The sequence below is a fragment of the Myzus persicae genome, unplaced genomic scaffold (assembly GCF_001856785.1).
Source record: "Myzus persicae strain clone G006 unplaced genomic scaffold, MPER_G0061.0, whole genome shotgun sequence".
NCBI classification, from domain to species: Eukaryota; Metazoa; Arthropoda; class Insecta; order Hemiptera; family Aphididae; genus Myzus; species Myzus persicae.
Window position 1 is genome coordinate 27,898 of NW_019100507.1, and position 19,645 is coordinate 47,542.

Below are 19,645 nucleotides of genomic sequence, written 5' to 3' on the forward strand. Positions count from 1 at the left end.
CTGAACTTAAACGATTGCCAAATTCATCCATGGTGTTGTAGGTACTAGAGGTACCTACCTATTTTTCTTAAAAATTTAAAAATTTTTAGTTAAGTTAATTTGTTGCACCTGTCCATTAATTTTTAACTTAACGAAGCTATAAAAAATATATTAGTTAACTTTTGACTAAACTTAATTTACACTTTATATTAATTTAGGTTAACGAGCTTAAAAATCGTTAACATTCCCAGCCTTGCTATTATTTATTAGTACCTACTACATATACCTATAGGTAATAGTAGCTATGTTTATTTTAGTTCCACAATTTATTAATTTCATACCAATTTAGGGACTTAGGATAGACAGATATTTTTTTTTTAGTTGTACAACTACCTTATACGTGCCGGCAATACAGTTATTAGGTGAAAAATAAGCGTTAGGTTAGGTTAACAATTTCGAAAATTCTAAATGGCGAAGCAGCTTCAAGAGAGCGTTTTCCGGATGATTTCAGTGCTGACGATTTGGCCCATTTCAGATTTCACCCAATCACTTCAGTGGACGTTAACTCTCCACCAGAGAAGTTTTTCAAAGTATAAATATTTATTAACAGATAATTGTCGTTCATTTACTTTTGATAACATCAAAAACGCTCTAATTATACAATGCAATGATTTTTGAGTAATTTGTACGGTTTGATAAATTTATAGAACAAATATTTTTATTTCATTTTTAAAGACATTATTTGTCATTTTTATGTCATATTTTGAGTAATTTGTAAGCTTTGATAAATGTTTACAGAATTTTATAGTAAAATAGAGTAAAATATTTAAAAAAAATGTATTTTTATAAATTTAAAACAAATATTTGTAAACTTTTTAGGTCATTTTTTAAAGACATTTTTATGTCATATTTGCATTTTTTTAGGTCATCAACTTCCAAGCCCTAATTATGATAATTGATCCACAAAAAGCCAAGGAGGAAGGGATATTGCCCCTACTTTCACCCTGCGGATGCCCTCGTAAAGACAAGGTATGTGTAGAATGTAGTGTATGGACAACAGTCCATAAATTCTAGTGATCTACGCCACATATCATTTGGCACTCAGCAACCCTTAGGATCTATTGTATTATAACACATACCAACTTAAGAAAAATTATATTATATGTATATAATATAATGATATACACACGCTGGGTACTTATCAACCTATAGTAAATAGTATTAACTATGGTACAATGCTCGATTAAAATAGAAATAGAAATTAAATGGTTTAATGTTAAGTACTTACTCAATTAAACTTTAAAACCCAAAAACCAGAAAAAATTAATTTCAGGGTTCCCGATGATTTTTTTTTTAATTTGTAACCATACTATATGTAAGCAACTTTTCAGAATTCGCCGCTTCGGAATTGTAGATAGTTTCTTAATGCTAGAAATCTATATATCATTGAATAATTCATACAATTGTAACATCAAAATTAATTTTTAACTATCACATGGTCAAAAAGAGTAGATGGTCATCAAATAAAAATGTAGGCCATATTTTTTTCTTATTAAGGAGACCTTTAATATAAATTATAAAGTAAAACAAGCTATATAAAATATAAATTTATTAAAATAAAGGCGTTTAAAAAACTGTTTACAAAATATTTGTGAATTTATAAGTTGTTGGATTCTAAAGAAATAAATAAAAATGGATTAGTATTTAGAATTTTTTTTTCCTATTTATACAATAAAAAAAAAAATAAAAAAATAGAAACATTTCGTGTTGATTGATGAAAATACTCAGTCCATTATTCGGCTATTTTTTCATAATCTTTAATGAATAGTTCAAATGATTCTTTGCTTATAACTTTATCCTGATAGAGCTTATTAAACAGTTTTAATACCATTCCTAATGGAAAAACAATATCACATTATTAAGGAAACTAAAAATTAAGTAGTTCACAACTGACCTCGAGGATGTTCCAGTGTAGCAGACATTATTTGAATGCCGTACATACATTGTACTTCTCGTGCCTGGATTTCATTTATCGGGAGTGCTTTAAATTGAATATAATGGATCAACAATTTCACATGGACATTATCAAAGAAATTATGGTATGAATGATTCAACTCTATAAATTAAAAATTAATATTGATTAATCGAGTAACTATTTTACTGTATGTTCAGAGGCGGTGACTTACTCAAACATAAAATTACAATAGCTATAGTTAATGCTTGCACAAACAGAGAGCTTTTTATTATTTCTTTACTGATATTAGTCTAAATTTAAAAAAAATAATAATAATAACAATATTTATTATCAACATGCATAATTAAGTTACAATACAATAATTTAAATTGATTATTGAATTATTTTACTCACACATATCCAGCTTTGCAATATATTGTAAAATCGTTTACTATCAGTCAACTTCATTTTATCATAAATGGCAATAGATAAAAGGAATACTCCAACTTGCTAAAATTGTATTATAAATTAAATACAATAGAATAAAAATACATGTGTTTAATGTGTTTAAAAACTTACATCTTTTTTAAAATATTTATTTATTTGGTTATTAGGCATGAAGTCATCCAGAGAAATATTTTCTAACATATTCCACTTATTGTAAATCCAAAATATACCACCTAGTTTCTAAAATGATAGAAATAGTAATATTAACACCTCAGTCAGTATGTGAATATAATCTTCTAAGTTACTTCATGCAGTGAAATTAATAACTAAAGTACCAAATTAATAAATATATTGATTTAAGTCTATACACATTTGAATAGACGACTAACTTTTAATACTAGGGTATGAACGTATGAACTTTAAATATGTAAGGCAAAAAAAAAATAACACCAACATATTTCAAATTACATTAAAACAGTACCTTAATACTAAGTGTACAATCAGTGCTGGCTTAAGGTGTAGGAAACATAGGCAAGAGCTTACGGAGGCATTCAAAACAATTTTAAAAAAGGTGGCATTTTTTGACATCATTATGAAAAAAATTTAAAATCATAGTATACATTAGGTAAAAGTCAAACTCAAATTATTACTATAAAGCAATGATAGTAGAATAATTAATACAAAAATGATCTAAAATTGATCTATACATGGCTTATAAATGGGAAATATTATTTTATAATTTTAAGTTGCATTCCAGACGTAAGAATAATGAGCAAACTACTGGAATGGTCAGGTTTGTACTGGTACTGGTACTGTATTGTTCTTATATCCATCAAATTCAGTATTTCTATATGATATGTATTTTACTAAAGTCATATTGTTATAAGACGTTATATTACAATATTATTATTCTGATTATAACACAAACTATGAATGTGATTTAAATATAGATATTATAAATAATAAATAATAATAAAAAGTAATTAAAAATATTATTTGGAGTTAAAGTTTTAAATTTATTTTCGAAACAAGTGTCAATAAATCCACTAGGAAGTATATATTATTTACAAATTTTAGTTTTAATTTTGATCAGATTACAAATACAAAAAATTGTTTTTCTTATTTATTTGGAAGAAGAATGATCAAATCACCGGGGAGCAAAATTAAGTCTTGTCTACATATAAAAATTCAATAGTGTCAGCCCTGCGTATAATATTATATAAATATGATTAACTGAAATACGCCATATAAGTCTTCTGAAAGTACTTTTGTTGATTATAAATAGTATAGTACTATAATACTAAATAGTAAATACTATAACATTTATAATCAATGGTACTATGCATATTCGGTTAAGAATAATAGAATACTTACATAATAAATTTAAATCCCGTTTGCTTAAATTAAATGTTTAATAACAAGATTGTGTAAAATACATTTTTTTATATACCTAAGGCTAGAACTTTTCATAAAAGATTTAAGCAAAGAACTACTGGTAAAAACGTTGATAAAAGAATGATGGAAATTGTGATTACAAAACAGTAATTGTACCTGCCTACATCAGCAATAAATATTCTGAATAATAACTTTTATTTGATGTACATAATGAACAACTTGAAACAAAACTTTGAAGATAATCTAGACTGATAGGACCCAATTAAGAAATGCTAAACATGGCACATGAGCAAATATTAAACATCAATAAAATTTAAAAAAACAAGAAAAACAAAATACATATTTAGGCATAATAGATGCCGCAAAATTTAATATTTTAGAAATTGTCACTAGCAAGTTGAATCAATGAACAAATCAGCAGGAAAAAAACATTTGTTAAAGCTACAAAGAGGTAAAAAAAAATAATGTATTTAATACTTAATAACAAAAGAAAAATAACTATACTGTCACATACTTCTTTAATGTTCTGTATTTCCTCGGAACTGTCAATTTTATACAATACTTCGGTAAACAATTTACAAGAATTGTCTGGTCGTATAGATGTACACGAGTCTTTTAAATTATTGAAACCGAAGGAAGCATTCTGTGATAATAATAATGGAGCTATAAACAAATCATTTTAATTAATTTGTGTATACTTCAAATATTGTTAAGAATTATAAACAAAAAATTACCAATAATGGCAGCAATATAGGAGAAAAATTGAGGGTAATCCATCAAAAAATCATTCCAATACTTAAGAACATCATCAATGCTTCAAAAACAAAAATATTGACAGAAATAAGAATGTTATTTATTTTTAAAAAGTATAAAATAATTACCCTAAAGTGATAGCCGGCATAGAAAGAATTTTTTTGGATAAAAGTTCTGCAAAAATCTTTCCCGCCACTGTTGTTTTAGTGATGGGACAATCTAATGTTATAAGTGACATTGATTTCACAAACTCTTCGTGCCTTGTGCGGATTACTGAAGATTCATCTTCAGATAATGAATAAATTATTTCCTGTATTAGAAAGAGCAATTAAGATTATTTATTATTATAGGTACTTTACATAAGTATTATAAATATTTTGATTTTAATACACACATCTAAATTTTTCCGTTGCTCATAGTCTAGAAGTATGTTTTTACATTTCATATGAATTTTATGAGCAATTACTGAGTTCATTACAAACAATGGATTTTTGACTGCCTCTTTGACCATTAAAAGATTTTCTCCTAAAGTAAGAGACGTATGAACAGTATTTGGTTTTGCTGTTTTACTAGCTGTTTTTCCTTGACTATTCATTTGAATACATTTGGCACCGGGTCGCTAAAAAATTATGAATACTAGGTATTTAAATTGTTTTATTATAAAATTATAATTTCTATACAATTTTTGAATTAGACCACTATTCGATTTTAGCAGAGGTTTTCTATAATTTCATGCATAGACTTATAAACAGCAAATGTTAGCTGGTATATCATGGTTTCAAGAATTATTTGTAAGGTGTCCAAGTGCAAGAACATACTGATAATTTGTTGTCTTGGCACATAATAGAGTATAAGATATTTTGATGTATATTAAACATTTACGTTTTAAAATCAGCCCCCTCCTCTAGATTAAGCTTCTGTTTATGTCACTGTATCATATCCAACAAATTTTAATTTATAAACTACAATAAATTAGTTAAAATATTGAAATCATGAATATTAATTTAAATTTAAAAACTTACACTTAATGAGCTGAACTGTCGTGTTTTCAATACATCAGGTTTTATTTGACAAACAGCTTCACTACCAAGTTGTAATAAAAATGATATAGAATACACTTTCTTTCCAGTCGGGTTGTTCATACTCCATTGTCCTATAAAAATATATAATAAGACCTTAGACTTGTGTAAACACGTCACAAACAAAAAATTGTAATCTAACCTTCAACATAGGGTAAATTGTCTGAATAACTAAGCACTTTTGCAACGTCATCTACAACAACATTTTTAAGTCCGTTGTTTTGGGTTTCTTCCAGTTTTCGAATAATACTCTCATCCTCTTCATTTTTAGCGTTATGATTATGATTCATCATCATCTTCTTTTTTTTCTTTCAAAATATCATAATTGAGTTTCATATTTATATTTTATACATAAATATCAATTTGTCATGCTAGTGTAAAAATGTATAACAATAATAACATATCACTTCATTGAAATAAACACAAAAACAAATTCTATAAAATATGAAAATTCAAAAATTATATTTTAGTTGCTACCTTAATTACAATACTTATCTCCTAATTTTCTATTTGATACCTATTTTTTATAATTTTTTTTTTTATTTAAAAGATGAAAACCCTTTTTTGGGTAGATCAAATCCAGAATTTTCATTTAGCCATAAATAGTGCTAGAAAAATAGTAAATATTCTGCATTATTCTAATGCAATATTTTAGCTTCCATAATTATAATTTTGAAAATCGGACTTAGATCCAAAGTGAAACATTTATTTTCTTCTACATAAAACAAAAGAAACCAGAATATTCTAACAGGATGTAAGTTTTACTTGTAAAACATAATTTTGTACTAAAAAACGCAAAAATGCACCAGCATTGACTCCCTTAAGATTAATGGTAAACGTGACTATCCTGCCTTGACAATAAAAGCGTATACTGTAGTTGCATGTCAAGTGCCCTTATCCATTTGCCCGAGTAGTCGGTAGCTTTGTTAAGTTTTTCTACTGTATTGTTAAAGGCACTGAGAGGGCAGTCGTTTATTCTATATTTCTATGGGAGATGGACTGTACTAAATGATCAGTCGTAATCCGGATGATCTATTTTCCATTTGAAGAGTATCTCCCCGGAACGGCTAATACAATTTATAAAATTATAAATGGTAAATACAATTTTTATATTAATCAGATATTTTCTAAGGAATAAAGACATGTTATTGCTTATTCAGTATTAAAATTAGTGAGACATGGTTACTTTACTTACAGCATTCTGTCTTTGAGAAATATGTGCAAGCACCATTTAGATTTGACCTTAGTAATTATTAGTCATAAGTGCAAATACCATTACTTACTCAAATATTCAAATACTATTAGAGACAATACGAAACGTCTGCATACTGAGACTGGTGAAGTTTTTCTATCTTCTAATTTCCTTTTTAAAATCCCGTATTTTGTTATACCTAGTATTTATTTAAAGTATTTATTATTTTAAATTATTTCATCTACATTTTTTACGAATCTTACATTCATAGAGTTCTATATAGAAGTCCCTTATTACTCATTCTGCATGGGATAACATGATGAAATCACAGATTATATGAACTACGAAGATAATTTCAAGATATACAAGATTTCATATTTTCATGTAATCTGTGAAGATGAAAATATAAAATGCCACGTTATCTATAACAATTGTTATCATCATCATAATATCACAATTTATCAAAATTCTGTGATAATATTCGTAGATAATACAAAGAATTATTCCGTCAAGTGGTGGCCATACGATAGTATATATTTTGAATCGCTAAAGGTCGACATGCAGTGTCACCACATTACTAATAATTTACTATTGTATTCAAATATTTGATGATTAATTTATTATAATTTTGTATTTATATTTATTAATTATAATTTATAACTATAGTTACTATAGTATAGTATTATAATCCAATCCACTCAATGATTAAAAACATAAAAACTTAACTTAAATAAAGCGAGAAGTTGATCGTGTTGATGTTACTCTGCGTCTCTGCTGTACATTAGGTTCTAACTTCTAACCATTGACTAAATAATATAGTTAGGTTCTAACTGTTGTGTGGGTCATTTCTCTTTTGCTTTTTGCTTCTTGGTCATAGATAATATAAATTATAATTTATGAATTTATAATATGTAAATATAATATATATGTATACTATAAATATCTCATATCTCTAATAATAAACAATTATTATCATTATGCAGAACGCACTACGCTGCCATCTAGTTTAAATTGTTTCAATTAAAGGTTGCACGAATTATGTTTAGTTGATTCATATCAAAGTATATGGTAATATAGGTAATGGCCTCTCCTTATATTATTTTCTCAATGTATTCCGTGGATAATTTAAAAATCTTATCTTATCTACGATAATGTATGATAATATCATAGACCTTATACTAATAGACATGAATTATGGATAATATTAATATTAATAACACGATTGAAGATAGTAAAAACAAATTGTGATTGTACAACTACTTTTGGAACACACTGTGGAAGCGATGTCTTTGTAAATGTAAATCATATTACATTTTAATGTACAGCCATCCCACCCAGCGCCTGTCTTTGACTTGCTTGTGACTATACGAACAGTATATTATTGTCAGGTACGCAATCTACAGTAGATTATTAGGACCCAACTCGAGGTGCGTACATAAATGTACAATCATGGTACAATGTAACTCTAAAATTTCAAAGTTATATTTACCAAGTTTGTATTTTTTACTTTAGCCAACCTAACCTGGATAACCCGGCTTCGTCCGTGTACAAATTTTTGTGTTTTTAATTTTATATTACGAACAATTGCTGAACGATAATAATTAACATTTAACAACCATGTGATGGAGTTTTAAAATGAGAATTGTAAGCTACTTATGCCTGGTTCCACGAAAAATGTATTAATTTAACGATCCAATTAAATTTAATGGATCAATCATGGGCCACTAAATCATGGAACATCAAATGACCATTAGCTCACTATTAATTAGTTAACTGTTTAGTAATTGTTCATGCAACCCGGCATTAGTCTCGTATACCTACATGGCTACGTATTACGACATGCTTTTACACGCATGATGCGTAGCCCGGGCGCCCGGCATAGGTAAGTCTGTACTCTTGATCTATTCGCTTCGCATGAAATATCATAATCCAGGGATTCTCAAACTTTTATAAATACTGTACCCTTTTATTATCAATACATTTTGTTGAGTACCCCTTTCTTAGTTACTAAACTAAAATATATATAACAAAATTTAAAGAATTTTAAAGAATTTTTTCCTTGTTGGTTTTTTGGCCAGACTCGCCCAGACTCGTATGCCTTAAAACATTTCGAGTACCCCCAAGGGGTAAGCGTACCACAGTTTGAGAATTCCTGCTATAATATATTTATATATCCCGAAACCGCGGAACCACAAAACCACAAAAACGGCAACACCCATAGAGTAATATAACTATGGCAACACCGAAATTCGTTATCGGCTATCACGTTTGATAACACTGCCTGTGAAATGTAAACAAAGATGATGTGTTTGCCGCTACAACACCGTTTTACCGCGTAAAATCGTACCGAGGTCTTTGTGAAACGTGTGCGCGTGCGGGTGAGCGAATTTTTGCCTCCAAATCCACGGCAAACGTCTACTACCATACTACCACCGTATTGTCCAGACCACACGTATCGTTTCCACTCGTCTACTCCTGTCCGCCCGCATCGTACTTCGTAATTCCTTGTCATTTCGCGTTTGACGTCTGCCACTCGTCCACTGCTACTGCTACACCTCTCCGTGCTTGCCGACTTCAATAATACGTTCTTTGATCGACAATCGACGACAATAATATTAACACAATGATGACGATGAACAAGGAAAACGTAATGGACAACTCGCAACAGCCACAGGTAAATATTTCGCCCCCGCGGTTATCGTAGGACACGGAAACCGCAGGTACAGGAAGTGTGTCGTGTGTCCGCGCTTTGTCTCGTTTCCCGCCATTAACCGTAGTACACATCGACATTATATTTTCAGTATTATATTAATGTCATAATGAATTATAAAGTTGTATTGTTACGTTTGAGATGTTCAATTGATTTTCGAGCTTTAATAACTTTTGGTTGGAGCTGATTAAAATGTTAAAAAAATTATGTTTGAATAAATCAGTTACGGTTCTTTGGTTCTCTAAAATATTTGTTATTTTCACGGTTGGCTATTTTTCTTTTCGTACTCCTATTTAAAAATTAGCCATTATGTTTATTAGGGATTCGTGCAACATTATATTATACAACTACCATAGTAGCCGGAGAATGAACTAGGGAACAAGTTCAAAGCACAATTGTAGTTTACCTTGAACAGCTTCCTAGTAGTACCTATCTTTGTGTTCTTCAACTTCCTGTATAAAAGAATAGGTAACAAACACTTAATATCAAATGATTACGGTCTAAAATTTAGACCAGAAATATTTTGACTCTAAGTATTACCAATTTTCTTATAATTGTTTTATGAATTATCAGAACTGTTATTGATATTATTCATTAATCAATAATTACATTGTACCTGTCACTGTTTTCAGTACCTAAGTACTATAATGTATTGTCGTGCACTCTTGCTCTAAATAAGTGCTTCAAAGTCCCAGTATGTTAGTAAAATTATGACATAGTAGTAACTAGATAGATATTATTACGCTATAATTCTTAACACCGAGGACAGGGTGTCAAGAGTGTACCTGCCTAGAGAAATTGATTTTTTGGAAAATATGTTGGTGTCTAGTACACAATCAAGGGGGGCAAGTCCTCCCTCCTTGGCTATTTTTGGGTCAGTTATAATAATATATATATAATAATCATTATCTAATGTAAAATATTACATATTTTTATTTTAAAAATTATAATTTTAAGGCTGGAACCGATTAATAAGTATTGTTATTGGTATCGTAAGAAGTTGTTAATAATAAAAACTACCTTTTTTATCATAATTATTGGTTGTTTTCTAGTTTATTTATAACTAATGATTAGTTTAGTAGTCTGTCTCAAAAATTATATTTAACGTTTTTAGACTTATGTTCTAAAAATATTAAAATAATTTAGTGGTTTATGCTCTAACATCTAGGTATCCTATTATTTCCAAAACTGGAAACACTTAATTCATAAAAAAAATGAATTTTTTAATTTCAAGTTGAATTTTATTTAGTTAAAATGAATGCTGTAAGATTAAGTTTTAACTATCAATATGTTAAATTCTTAAATAATTATTACATTCCCTACTTATATGAAAGAATACTTATACAATTAACAATAATAATCCAATAGTGAAACAAAAATTTGAAAATAAAAATATTTTGCCCCCTCCTTAACTTGACAAATTTTGGCAGGCTTCCTTGCACACAGTGCAGTTTATTTAATAGGTGCTTATTATAATTTAACCATAGTTGTTTTAAGTACACAATGTAAATGCAATTTCGTTCCCTTGTGATTTTTTAAAGTTTATTTTATATTCTATTATTTCAACGTTTTTTAAAATAACCCAGAGAATAACTGCAATAAAAAAAAATTGGCCAATTTTTCATTTACAACAATTGGATTATGCACATATTATTTCAACATTTTTCAATTCCAAGTTTGACACCAACCACATGGATTTACACATAATTGTATATTATACACTAAAAAAAAAATGTTCTAGTTTTAACCCAAATCATGTTATTTCAACATTTAAGAAATAAACTTCCCTATCTTATTATGTTGTGTGATCTTAGAATCAAAAACAATTTAATAATTGGGGAAAAAAAGCTCACGGTTTTGATTTTGGTCAGTAAACTATATACCCCTTCCAGTTTTTACCCAGTTAATAATAAGTGTATATTAAGTAGGTTTAAAATTAAAAAATTAAAATATTATTGAAAATTATTGTATTTATACTATACATATTATTCATTCAATAATGTTTTGTATTGTAATTATTTATTTTGTTTTCAGATGACAAATAAAAATTTTTTGGAATCTGTGACTACATATAGAGCAAATTTTGATGCCTCAATCGAACCCTTATTGAAAGATAATCCAAGACGTTTTGTCATATTTCCTATAATATATGATGATATTTGGGCCATGTATAAAAAACAAGAAGCGTCTTTTTGGAATGTTGAAGAAGTCAATTTGAAAAATGTATAATTCAAATTTATAAAAGTGACTAAAAATAATTTTCTAATTAAAGTTGACTTTTGTTTTTAGGATCTTGATGATTGGAATAGATTGACTGATGATGAACGTCACTTTATATCCCACGTATTAGCATTTTTTGCTGCTTCAGATGGTATTGTCAATGAAAATCTTGTTGAACGATTTTCTCAAGAAGTTCAAGTGACGGAGGCTAGATGTTTTTATGGGTTTCAAATAATGATGGAGAATATACATTCAGAAATGTATAGTTTATTAATTGATACATACATTCAGGACCCAAAAGAAAAGTATTAATAATTTTTTTCTTAATTTTTCTTAATGACATATGACTAATTTTTACAAAAAAAATTGTTATATAGAGACTTTTTATTTAATGCTATTGAAACCATGCCGTGTGTAAAAAAAAAGGCAGATTGGGCTCTGAAGTGGATAAGCGATAGTAAAGCGACTTTTGGTGAAAGATTAGTTGCATTTGCTGCCGTTGAAGGTATATTTTTCTCTGGAAGTTTTGCTGCATTATTTTGGATGAAGAAACGAGGATTAATGCCAGGTTTAACTTTCAGCAATGAGCTGATTTCTAGAGATGAGGTATGTTAATGTTTTCAAGGATAATATAATATATATCACATATTTTATTACTTTTATGTCTTCAGGGTTTACACACAGATTTTGCCTGTCTCCTATTTAAACACTTAGAACAAAAGCCACCTCAAGCTGTTATCACACATATAATTTGTGAAGCAGTGACTATTGAACAAGATTTTTTGACAAATGCTTTACCTGTTAGAATGCTTGGCATGAGCTGTGAAAGAATGGCCATATATATTGAATTTGTTGCTGATAGGCTGTTGACTGAATTGGGGTGTCCTACAGTACGTATATTTATTAATCATAGTAATATTTATTTTCAAATTGTATTAAATATGTAAATTATAGGTTTACAGATCGTCAAACCCATTCCCATTTATGGAACTTATATCTCAACAAGGAAAGACAAACTTTTTTGAAAAAAGAGTAGGTGACTACCAAAAAGCCTCGGTGGCTGTTGTTACTGAAACTACTCAATTATCGACGATGGAAATAACTAGTGATGACTTTTAAATTAGGTTTATTCTAATAGTGGCAGTATTTCCTTTTATTTGTGTACTTATTTATCCTGTTTCCTCACACCACCCATCAGAGGGTAATTAGTTACTTTATTTAACCAAAAAGCACTACATGCACTCTGAATTATTTTTGTGAATATAATTATTTTATCAATGACTTTATAATTATAAGAAAACTTTATTTTTAAATTTTATAGTAAAAAGAGAAGTATTTAAAATCTTAATTAATTATTATATCATACTTTTCATATTTGTCATATTTATAGTTTAATTGTAATTTAAAATTTAGAAATATATGACTAAGTGTTGTAATTTATTATTATACTTGATATTATATGTAAAATTTTCCGATAGCAGCAGTTATATGTACATACTAAATAGGAAGTTCTCACTCGGTAGGAGCAATCAAATTAATCTCTGTTCTAAGTTAAATTTAATACTTAAAAGCCTACATTTCAATGATTTACTTTGTCATTTAGCTGTACGGAAAATTAATTAGAAAGTCAGTAGCTGTAATTTGGAATATAATGCAGTTTTTTCAAAGTAATAATATATGACTAATAGTGTCTTTTAAAATGATCTAAAATAAAAAGTAAAACAACGCTTAAAGATGAACAAAAAAAAACTGTGTTGGTGTAACAATATAATGATGTAGGTACAGTCACAGGGTATAAAATGTATACTGGGATCTAATAAGTCAAAATATATCTTTCAATCTATATAATTTTGAAGATTAAAAATGTAATGTCAATTAATTTTATTGGAAATCTTAATTTAACCTGTCCATAATACACAGTTATAGTGTTGGTGACTAATTTATATGTTGTTTAAGTAATTTTTTGTACTCAAAGAGATTACTTGTTAGTTGTTACTTTATTAATTTTTAACGCATTTTAAAAAACTTGATAATTAAAATAAACTTATCAGAAATACAATTTTCTGACTACCTAACATTTTTTTATTAACAATTTGACAAAGTTTTATATATGATAGGCAGTAATTTGGAAAAATTACATTCTTGTTTAAAATTGTATTTCTGATAAATTTAAAATAATGTATAATGTGTTTTTTCCTTGGGTTCTTCTCGATAGCCATTTTTTATTATTTCATAATAACGTTAGCTTTGCATTACAAAAAATATAAAAATAATCTCACAAAAACTATAAGGCTAGCTAAAAATAATTTTTATGAACAAAAATTTAAAAATGCAAGTTCTAATCCAAAATCGACATGGAATCTAATAAACGAAGTTACAGGTTCTAAATTAAGGTTTAAAGATGACATTGTGAAACTAAAAAATAATGAGTGTGAAGTAAATGTGAAAAATGATCCAATAACTGCATCTAATATGTTTAATAACTTTTTTATAAACATCGTTCAGAATAATATAAAAAAACCAATCAATTCAAAGAATAGTCATGTTCCTAGTAACGTTTCTTTTAATGATGTGTTTCTAAAAAAAAATTGAATCGTCGGACATACTTGATATTATTAATAGCTTTAAAGACGATACAGCAAGTGGTTTGGATAAAGTGTCCGTAAAAATGTTAAAATGTATTAGTAAATTGGAAGTGAATCCTCTTGTTTAAATATATAACTTAAGTATTGAACAAAGTATTTTTCCTGATACCTTAAAAGTAGCTGATGTTAAACCTTTGTTTAAAAATGGTGATAAATCGATTATGAGCAACTATAAGCCAATATCCATGTTGAGCAATTTTTCTAAGATATTTGAAAAAATTATCAAAGCCAGACTGATTGAGTTCTTAGAAAAAAATAACTTATTATCAAAAAACCAGTATGGCCTTAGACCGGGGTTAAGTACTGAAAATGCTCTTTATAAAGTCACTCAATTTCTATACAGTAATCTAGATAATAGCAATAAATCATTAGCAATATTTTTAGATATAGCCAAGGCTTTTGATACAGTGAATCATCAAATCTTATTAAACATACTACCTAGCTTTGGAATTAATAATTTGAGCTTAAATTGGTTTAGAAGCTATTTGCATAATAGAAAACAGTCGGTGAAAATTAATGAAGTAAATGGTAACACATATGGAATTAAGAGTGGTGCACTTCAGGGTAGTGTTCTTGGACCCATTCTATTTATAATATATATTAACGAAATTTGTGATATTAATTTTGATGGGTCGATAGTTACTTATGCTGATGACACTTGTCTTCTATTCTCACACAAATCATGGGATGGGGTATATGAGAAAGCCTGCAGAGGTTTCAATCAAATAATAAACATTTAAAACAATAGAAATCTATCCCTGAATGTTGATAAAACTGTGTTTATGCCATTTTCAATTAATAAAACAGATTGTAACTTCAATACTATAGCAGTACATGGCTGCGTCAATAATAAAATATGTAATCAGGAAAACTGTAAAATAATTAAAATAGTTAGTAAAATTCGTTATTTGGGTGTTATATTTGATAACAACTTAAAATTGAATTTTCATATTAACAATTTATTAGGAAAGCTACGTTTTATTATATTTAAATTGATCAAACTCAAAAACATTGTACCTAAACAAACAATGAAAACAGTATATTTTGCACTATATCAATCAAATTTCCAATATGGTCTATTGGTATGGGGTGGCCTTCGGGATAACATATTAAATGCACTAATAGTAAATCAAAATAATATAGTCAGAATTTGCCTAAATAAATTCACTCTAGAAGGATCTACGAAAGCAAACTATAAAGAACTTGGTGTATTGCCAATAAGGTTTTTGTATAAAAAAATTGTTATTATGCACTTGGTTAAGAAATTTAACTTAGATAAATATCATAAAGAGTTAAGCAATAAAAGAGAATTGAGGAGATTTGATTTGACTGTTAATTATACAAATAAATCTTTTGGTCAGTGTTTTGTAGATTATCTTAGACCAACGTTTTTCAATTCTATGCCTTTTGAATTTAAAAAAAAAATACTTGGGGATGAAAGGATTAATATTAAAGGCTTGGTATATAAATATTTATTTCTTGAGTTAAATAATGAGTCACTATAATTTTATTTTTATGTCTCAGCTTTATAAAAATTAATCTTTGAGGTTTTATTTGTGTATCTTAGGCTAATATAATTTGTTTATTTTATATTTCATTCTTATCATGTACCTTTTCTTGATAATATTTCTAAACTTTATTTGTATATTTAGCTTTATATGTACTTAGAAGTTAGAACTTTTACTATATATCTTGTAAATTCTATAATTTTTAAAAAATTGTATCATATATTATATAATAACTCTCTTTCTCCAACACAAGCTTTGCTTAAAGGAGAAAGATAGGTAATCGAAAATGTTACTCAATAATAATATGTGTATTTGTGTCTTTTTCGATTAATAAAAAAAAAAATAAATAATTTTGATTGTCATTACTTAACTGATACCAAATAACAAAACCGCATGAATTAAAACAACTTAGACAAGCAATGATAATAAGTTACATTTCAATATTTAAATTTTATAATTATTCACAATTTATTTCATATTTAAGACTAATTTCCCTAGCAACATTTTTAACTCTAGAGAATATGCCACTGCCTACATGGCTACATTAGAAAATAATAATTTTAAATTAAATTTCACCAACACCATATTGACTAGTCTAATAATTTAATCAAACTTCTAGTTTCAGTATTTGGTAAGTAACTAAGTAAGCTTGGAATTAAACTTCGTAATTTATTGATTTGTTAAAGACAATCGACATACAACAAAATTTAAGATTCATTACATGGAAAGCAAACCTCCTGTTTCAGAAACAGTTGAACTGGGCAATTTTCTATCAAAAACCAATATCATTTTTGTCGAAATCGGGGTTTCGATAAAAACTCCCGTATTTCCTTAATTTTTTTTTTTTTGTTTTTCCTGCCACTTTTGAAAACTATTGAGAATTTTTTGCTTTTGAAACGTTTAACCATTAACTTTCCTACCAGAAAAGATTGAAGAAAATCGAAGCACTTACTCCCCCGAAACTCGGCAAAATTCATTCCATCGGCTCGCCCCGTGCGCACTCCTATGATGATTGTGGTAAGCGTTTTACACGGCGCTGCTCGGCATGGCTCGTGCGCACTATCTTTTCGGTCTTCATATTGCCTATACTAAACTCCTTAAAATTGGTGTGTTAGCAATCCTCTCCCCCCGCCGCAACACCATAATAATTCATCAAACGTTTGAGAACATTTTTCAAACGCCACATTGGCTACACTGAATTTTGACTACATTTTGAAATTTTGAAATTTTGAATATCCGTTGAAATGTCAAGCCTTATCACTGTTGATAGAAACGTTCTATGGCCATTCAAATATTCAATCATTGTCCGTAACTACAACGTTCAGTCTACAGCTTAATGGCGCAAAACCGTACTTCGATTGTTGTTTGTTGTTAAATGCCTACGATGATGTATGATTTTTTCTAATATTTTCTATTGTTGTAAACCAACGCTTAGTCACTCATTATTGTTTATTAAAGAATACGAACAAGATATGAACAATTGAACAATAAGAACCATCGGTAATTCATTAATGCGCAATGGAGTCATCGGTACCCAATAGTAGTACGAGTAAGTATTTAAATTATTAATATTCATCGAAAATATACAGTATTTTAATTAGAAATGGAAAGTCAGGAACCCCTTTTTCATTCATTCCGTTGTATATTTCGGAACAATTCTAGTTTAGCAACCTATCGAATTTTATTAGATTTTTTTCAATTTTTATTTTATTTACATCAGGTTCCCAAATTGTTCACGGTACAATCCATTTTTGATAATGCTTAAATTGTGTGTGGTAAGGTAATCACACATAACTAATGACCTTTATTTGTTTGTTTCATTGTTGTTGCTATCTTTGCGATAACTTAGTATGACAGTGACGGTGACAAGTAAATAGTTCACCTTATATTTATGGCTGACAATCATTAATAAGAATAAATCTGAACATTAATGTAGGTTCAATATTGGTAGTAAACACTACAGAAAACACTATCAAATTTATTTGACTATATAGGTACTTAAAATATATCATTTCTTAAATATATTTTTATATTATTGTAATCTGTTAGGTATTAAATATTTTATATTAAAAAAAAAATATATATACTTTATAAAGTTAACCAGAATAAATCCATTCACACAACCTTTACCCTCAGACATATTCCTTGTCCTGGTATTGTTCTATACGGAATTCCAATTCCCTATTCTCCAAAAATGACATACCTCAACCTTACTTTAGATCAAAGATTAAAGTGGGCTCATCATATTAAAATCAAAAGATAATCTTTGAATCATCGTCTTTGCTTACATAAACCCTTATTATCCAATAATAATCACACCTCTATTAGAACAAAACTGCTTGTGTACAAAACACTATTAAAACCACTATGGACCTACGGCCTTCAGCTTTGGGGTAATGCGAAAAAGACAAACTTTTCAAAATATTGCGCTTAGAAAACTAATGGCCCTACGTGTCAAATCATACACTACACACTGACTTAAAACTTAACACAATAAACGATGAAGCTAAAATATTTTATAAAAGATTCCATTACCGTCTAAATAATCACCCAAATCAATTAATAAAAAACTTGGCCACTCCCTCAATACCTGGAATCCTCCGAGACGTCGGAAGCGTAAGTGGTGTGGAGATCTCTTAAATTAAATTAAATTTAAAAAAAAATATATATATAAATAAATAATTATTTATTAGCTAGCAGAAAGTGCTATCAATGGGTGGCTTCTTTCAACAAAATCTCATGATATGTCAACCTTTATCACATTTTCTTGTTGTGTCTATTATGGATACAGATGGTTAATTACTTTTGAAAATAAAAAAATAAAATTTATTTCATAACTTGATACAACTCATCATCAACTCAAAATATAATCGTGATATACAGTATGGGGACTACTGGTCTACATGTTACGGTTGTGAGGAGAAAAGTCTTGTAAAATATTATTTTTTTTTTATATAAGGTAGGTATTCTGAAATATATAATTATAGTGGCTATGCGGAAAATAATCTAACCAAACATTAATGGTGTATTTTTTATTTCATTAATAACAGTACTCAACATTTAAATTTAATTGTTATATTTGACATAGGAATTACAATGACACAATTCTCTCTAGGGCCCTAGCAGGTATAAAACAAACATTTATCTTTGTCTGGGGTAAAAATATGTCGCTGCTAACTAGACACAAAAAACTTGATCTTTTTTTTTTCTATTATTTATAATTTATACAATATTAATAATCCCTATAATTTTTAGGTTCAACTAAATTTGTTGCATTAAATTATGAAATGGATAGTTCCAATGAAGATATTGGTAAGTTATTTTTAAGACTTAGAATATAGGTAGGTTATATTTCTACCAAAACTATTTTTATGGCTCACATTTTGAAACAATCACAAATTTTTTTGCTATTTAACTTAGGTATATTATATGTTTTTCACCCATATATATTATAATACGCTATTTCTTCAGTAGGATTTTTATTATAGCTTTTTAATTTTGAACTTCTATTTATTGGTGAATTTTACAAATATCCTACTTTTTATGAATTTATATAATTTCTAAATTCATATTTTATGTTTATTTAAAAATTAACATATTGACAATTATTTGTATTCATTCTACACTTCTACAACCATTTACAATAAATAGTGAGTTTATTATTAAATTATTAATTTATTTGATGTTCAAATCAATTACCTTTATATTTTAAATTTATAACTTATGATGTTCAATATGTGTATTTACATACATTTAAATATTT

The 19,645-nt window shown here is 27.9% G+C and overlaps 2 protein-coding genes and 1 long non-coding RNA gene across 5 annotated transcripts; 2 read left to right on the top strand and 1 right to left on the bottom strand.

Annotated features, from left to right (window-relative positions):
• Positions 1–1,653: 1,653 nt before the first annotated feature.
• LOC111029064 lies at positions 1,654–7,222 on the bottom strand. 2 transcript variants are annotated; one of them, XM_022307915.1, is made up of 13 exons: positions 7,063–7,222; positions 6,891–6,998; positions 5,750–5,978; positions 5,551–5,681; positions 4,923–5,147; positions 4,657–4,838; positions 4,510–4,589; positions 4,290–4,438; positions 2,513–2,620; positions 2,348–2,443; positions 2,166–2,244; positions 1,934–2,095; positions 1,654–1,872 (listed from the first exon to the last, which is right to left on the bottom strand). In XM_022307915.1, the coding sequence occupies exons 3-13, from the start codon at positions 5,901–5,903 to the stop codon at positions 1,772–1,774; spliced, it is 1,467 nt and encodes a 488-aa protein (XP_022163607.1). In that variant the 5' UTR covers positions 5,904–5,978; positions 6,891–6,998; positions 7,063–7,222; the 3' UTR covers positions 1,654–1,771. The 2 variants fall into 2 exon arrangements, with proteins under 2 accessions (XP_022163607.1, XP_022163596.1); XM_022307904.1 differs by having other exon boundaries at positions 1,755–1,872; positions 5,750–5,915.
• Positions 7,223–8,025: 803 nt separating this feature from the next.
• On the top strand, positions 8,026–13,403 carry LOC111029051 (ribonucleoside-diphosphate reductase subunit M2). Of its 2 annotated transcripts, none has more exons than XM_022307892.1 (6): positions 8,026–8,187; positions 11,544–11,732; positions 11,799–12,034; positions 12,107–12,335; positions 12,401–12,619; positions 12,684–13,403. In XM_022307892.1, exons 2-6 carry the CDS (start codon positions 11,544–11,546, stop codon positions 12,846–12,848), a joined length of 1,038 nt encoding a protein of 345 aa, XP_022163584.1. In that variant the 5' UTR covers positions 8,026–8,187; the 3' UTR covers positions 12,849–13,403. The 2 variants fall into 2 exon arrangements, with proteins under 2 accessions (XP_022163584.1, XP_022163579.1); XM_022307887.1 differs by lacking the exon at positions 8,026–8,187 and adding an exon at positions 8,835–9,473.
• A 3,750-nt stretch (positions 13,404–17,153) lies between these two features.
• Positions 17,154–19,496, top strand: LOC111029076. The gene is made up of 3 exons (XR_002603968.1): positions 17,154–17,271; positions 17,341–17,431; positions 19,138–19,496. It is a non-coding gene; the product is annotated as an uncharacterized LOC111029076 (long non-coding RNA).
• Positions 19,497–19,645: the final 149 nt, after the last annotated feature.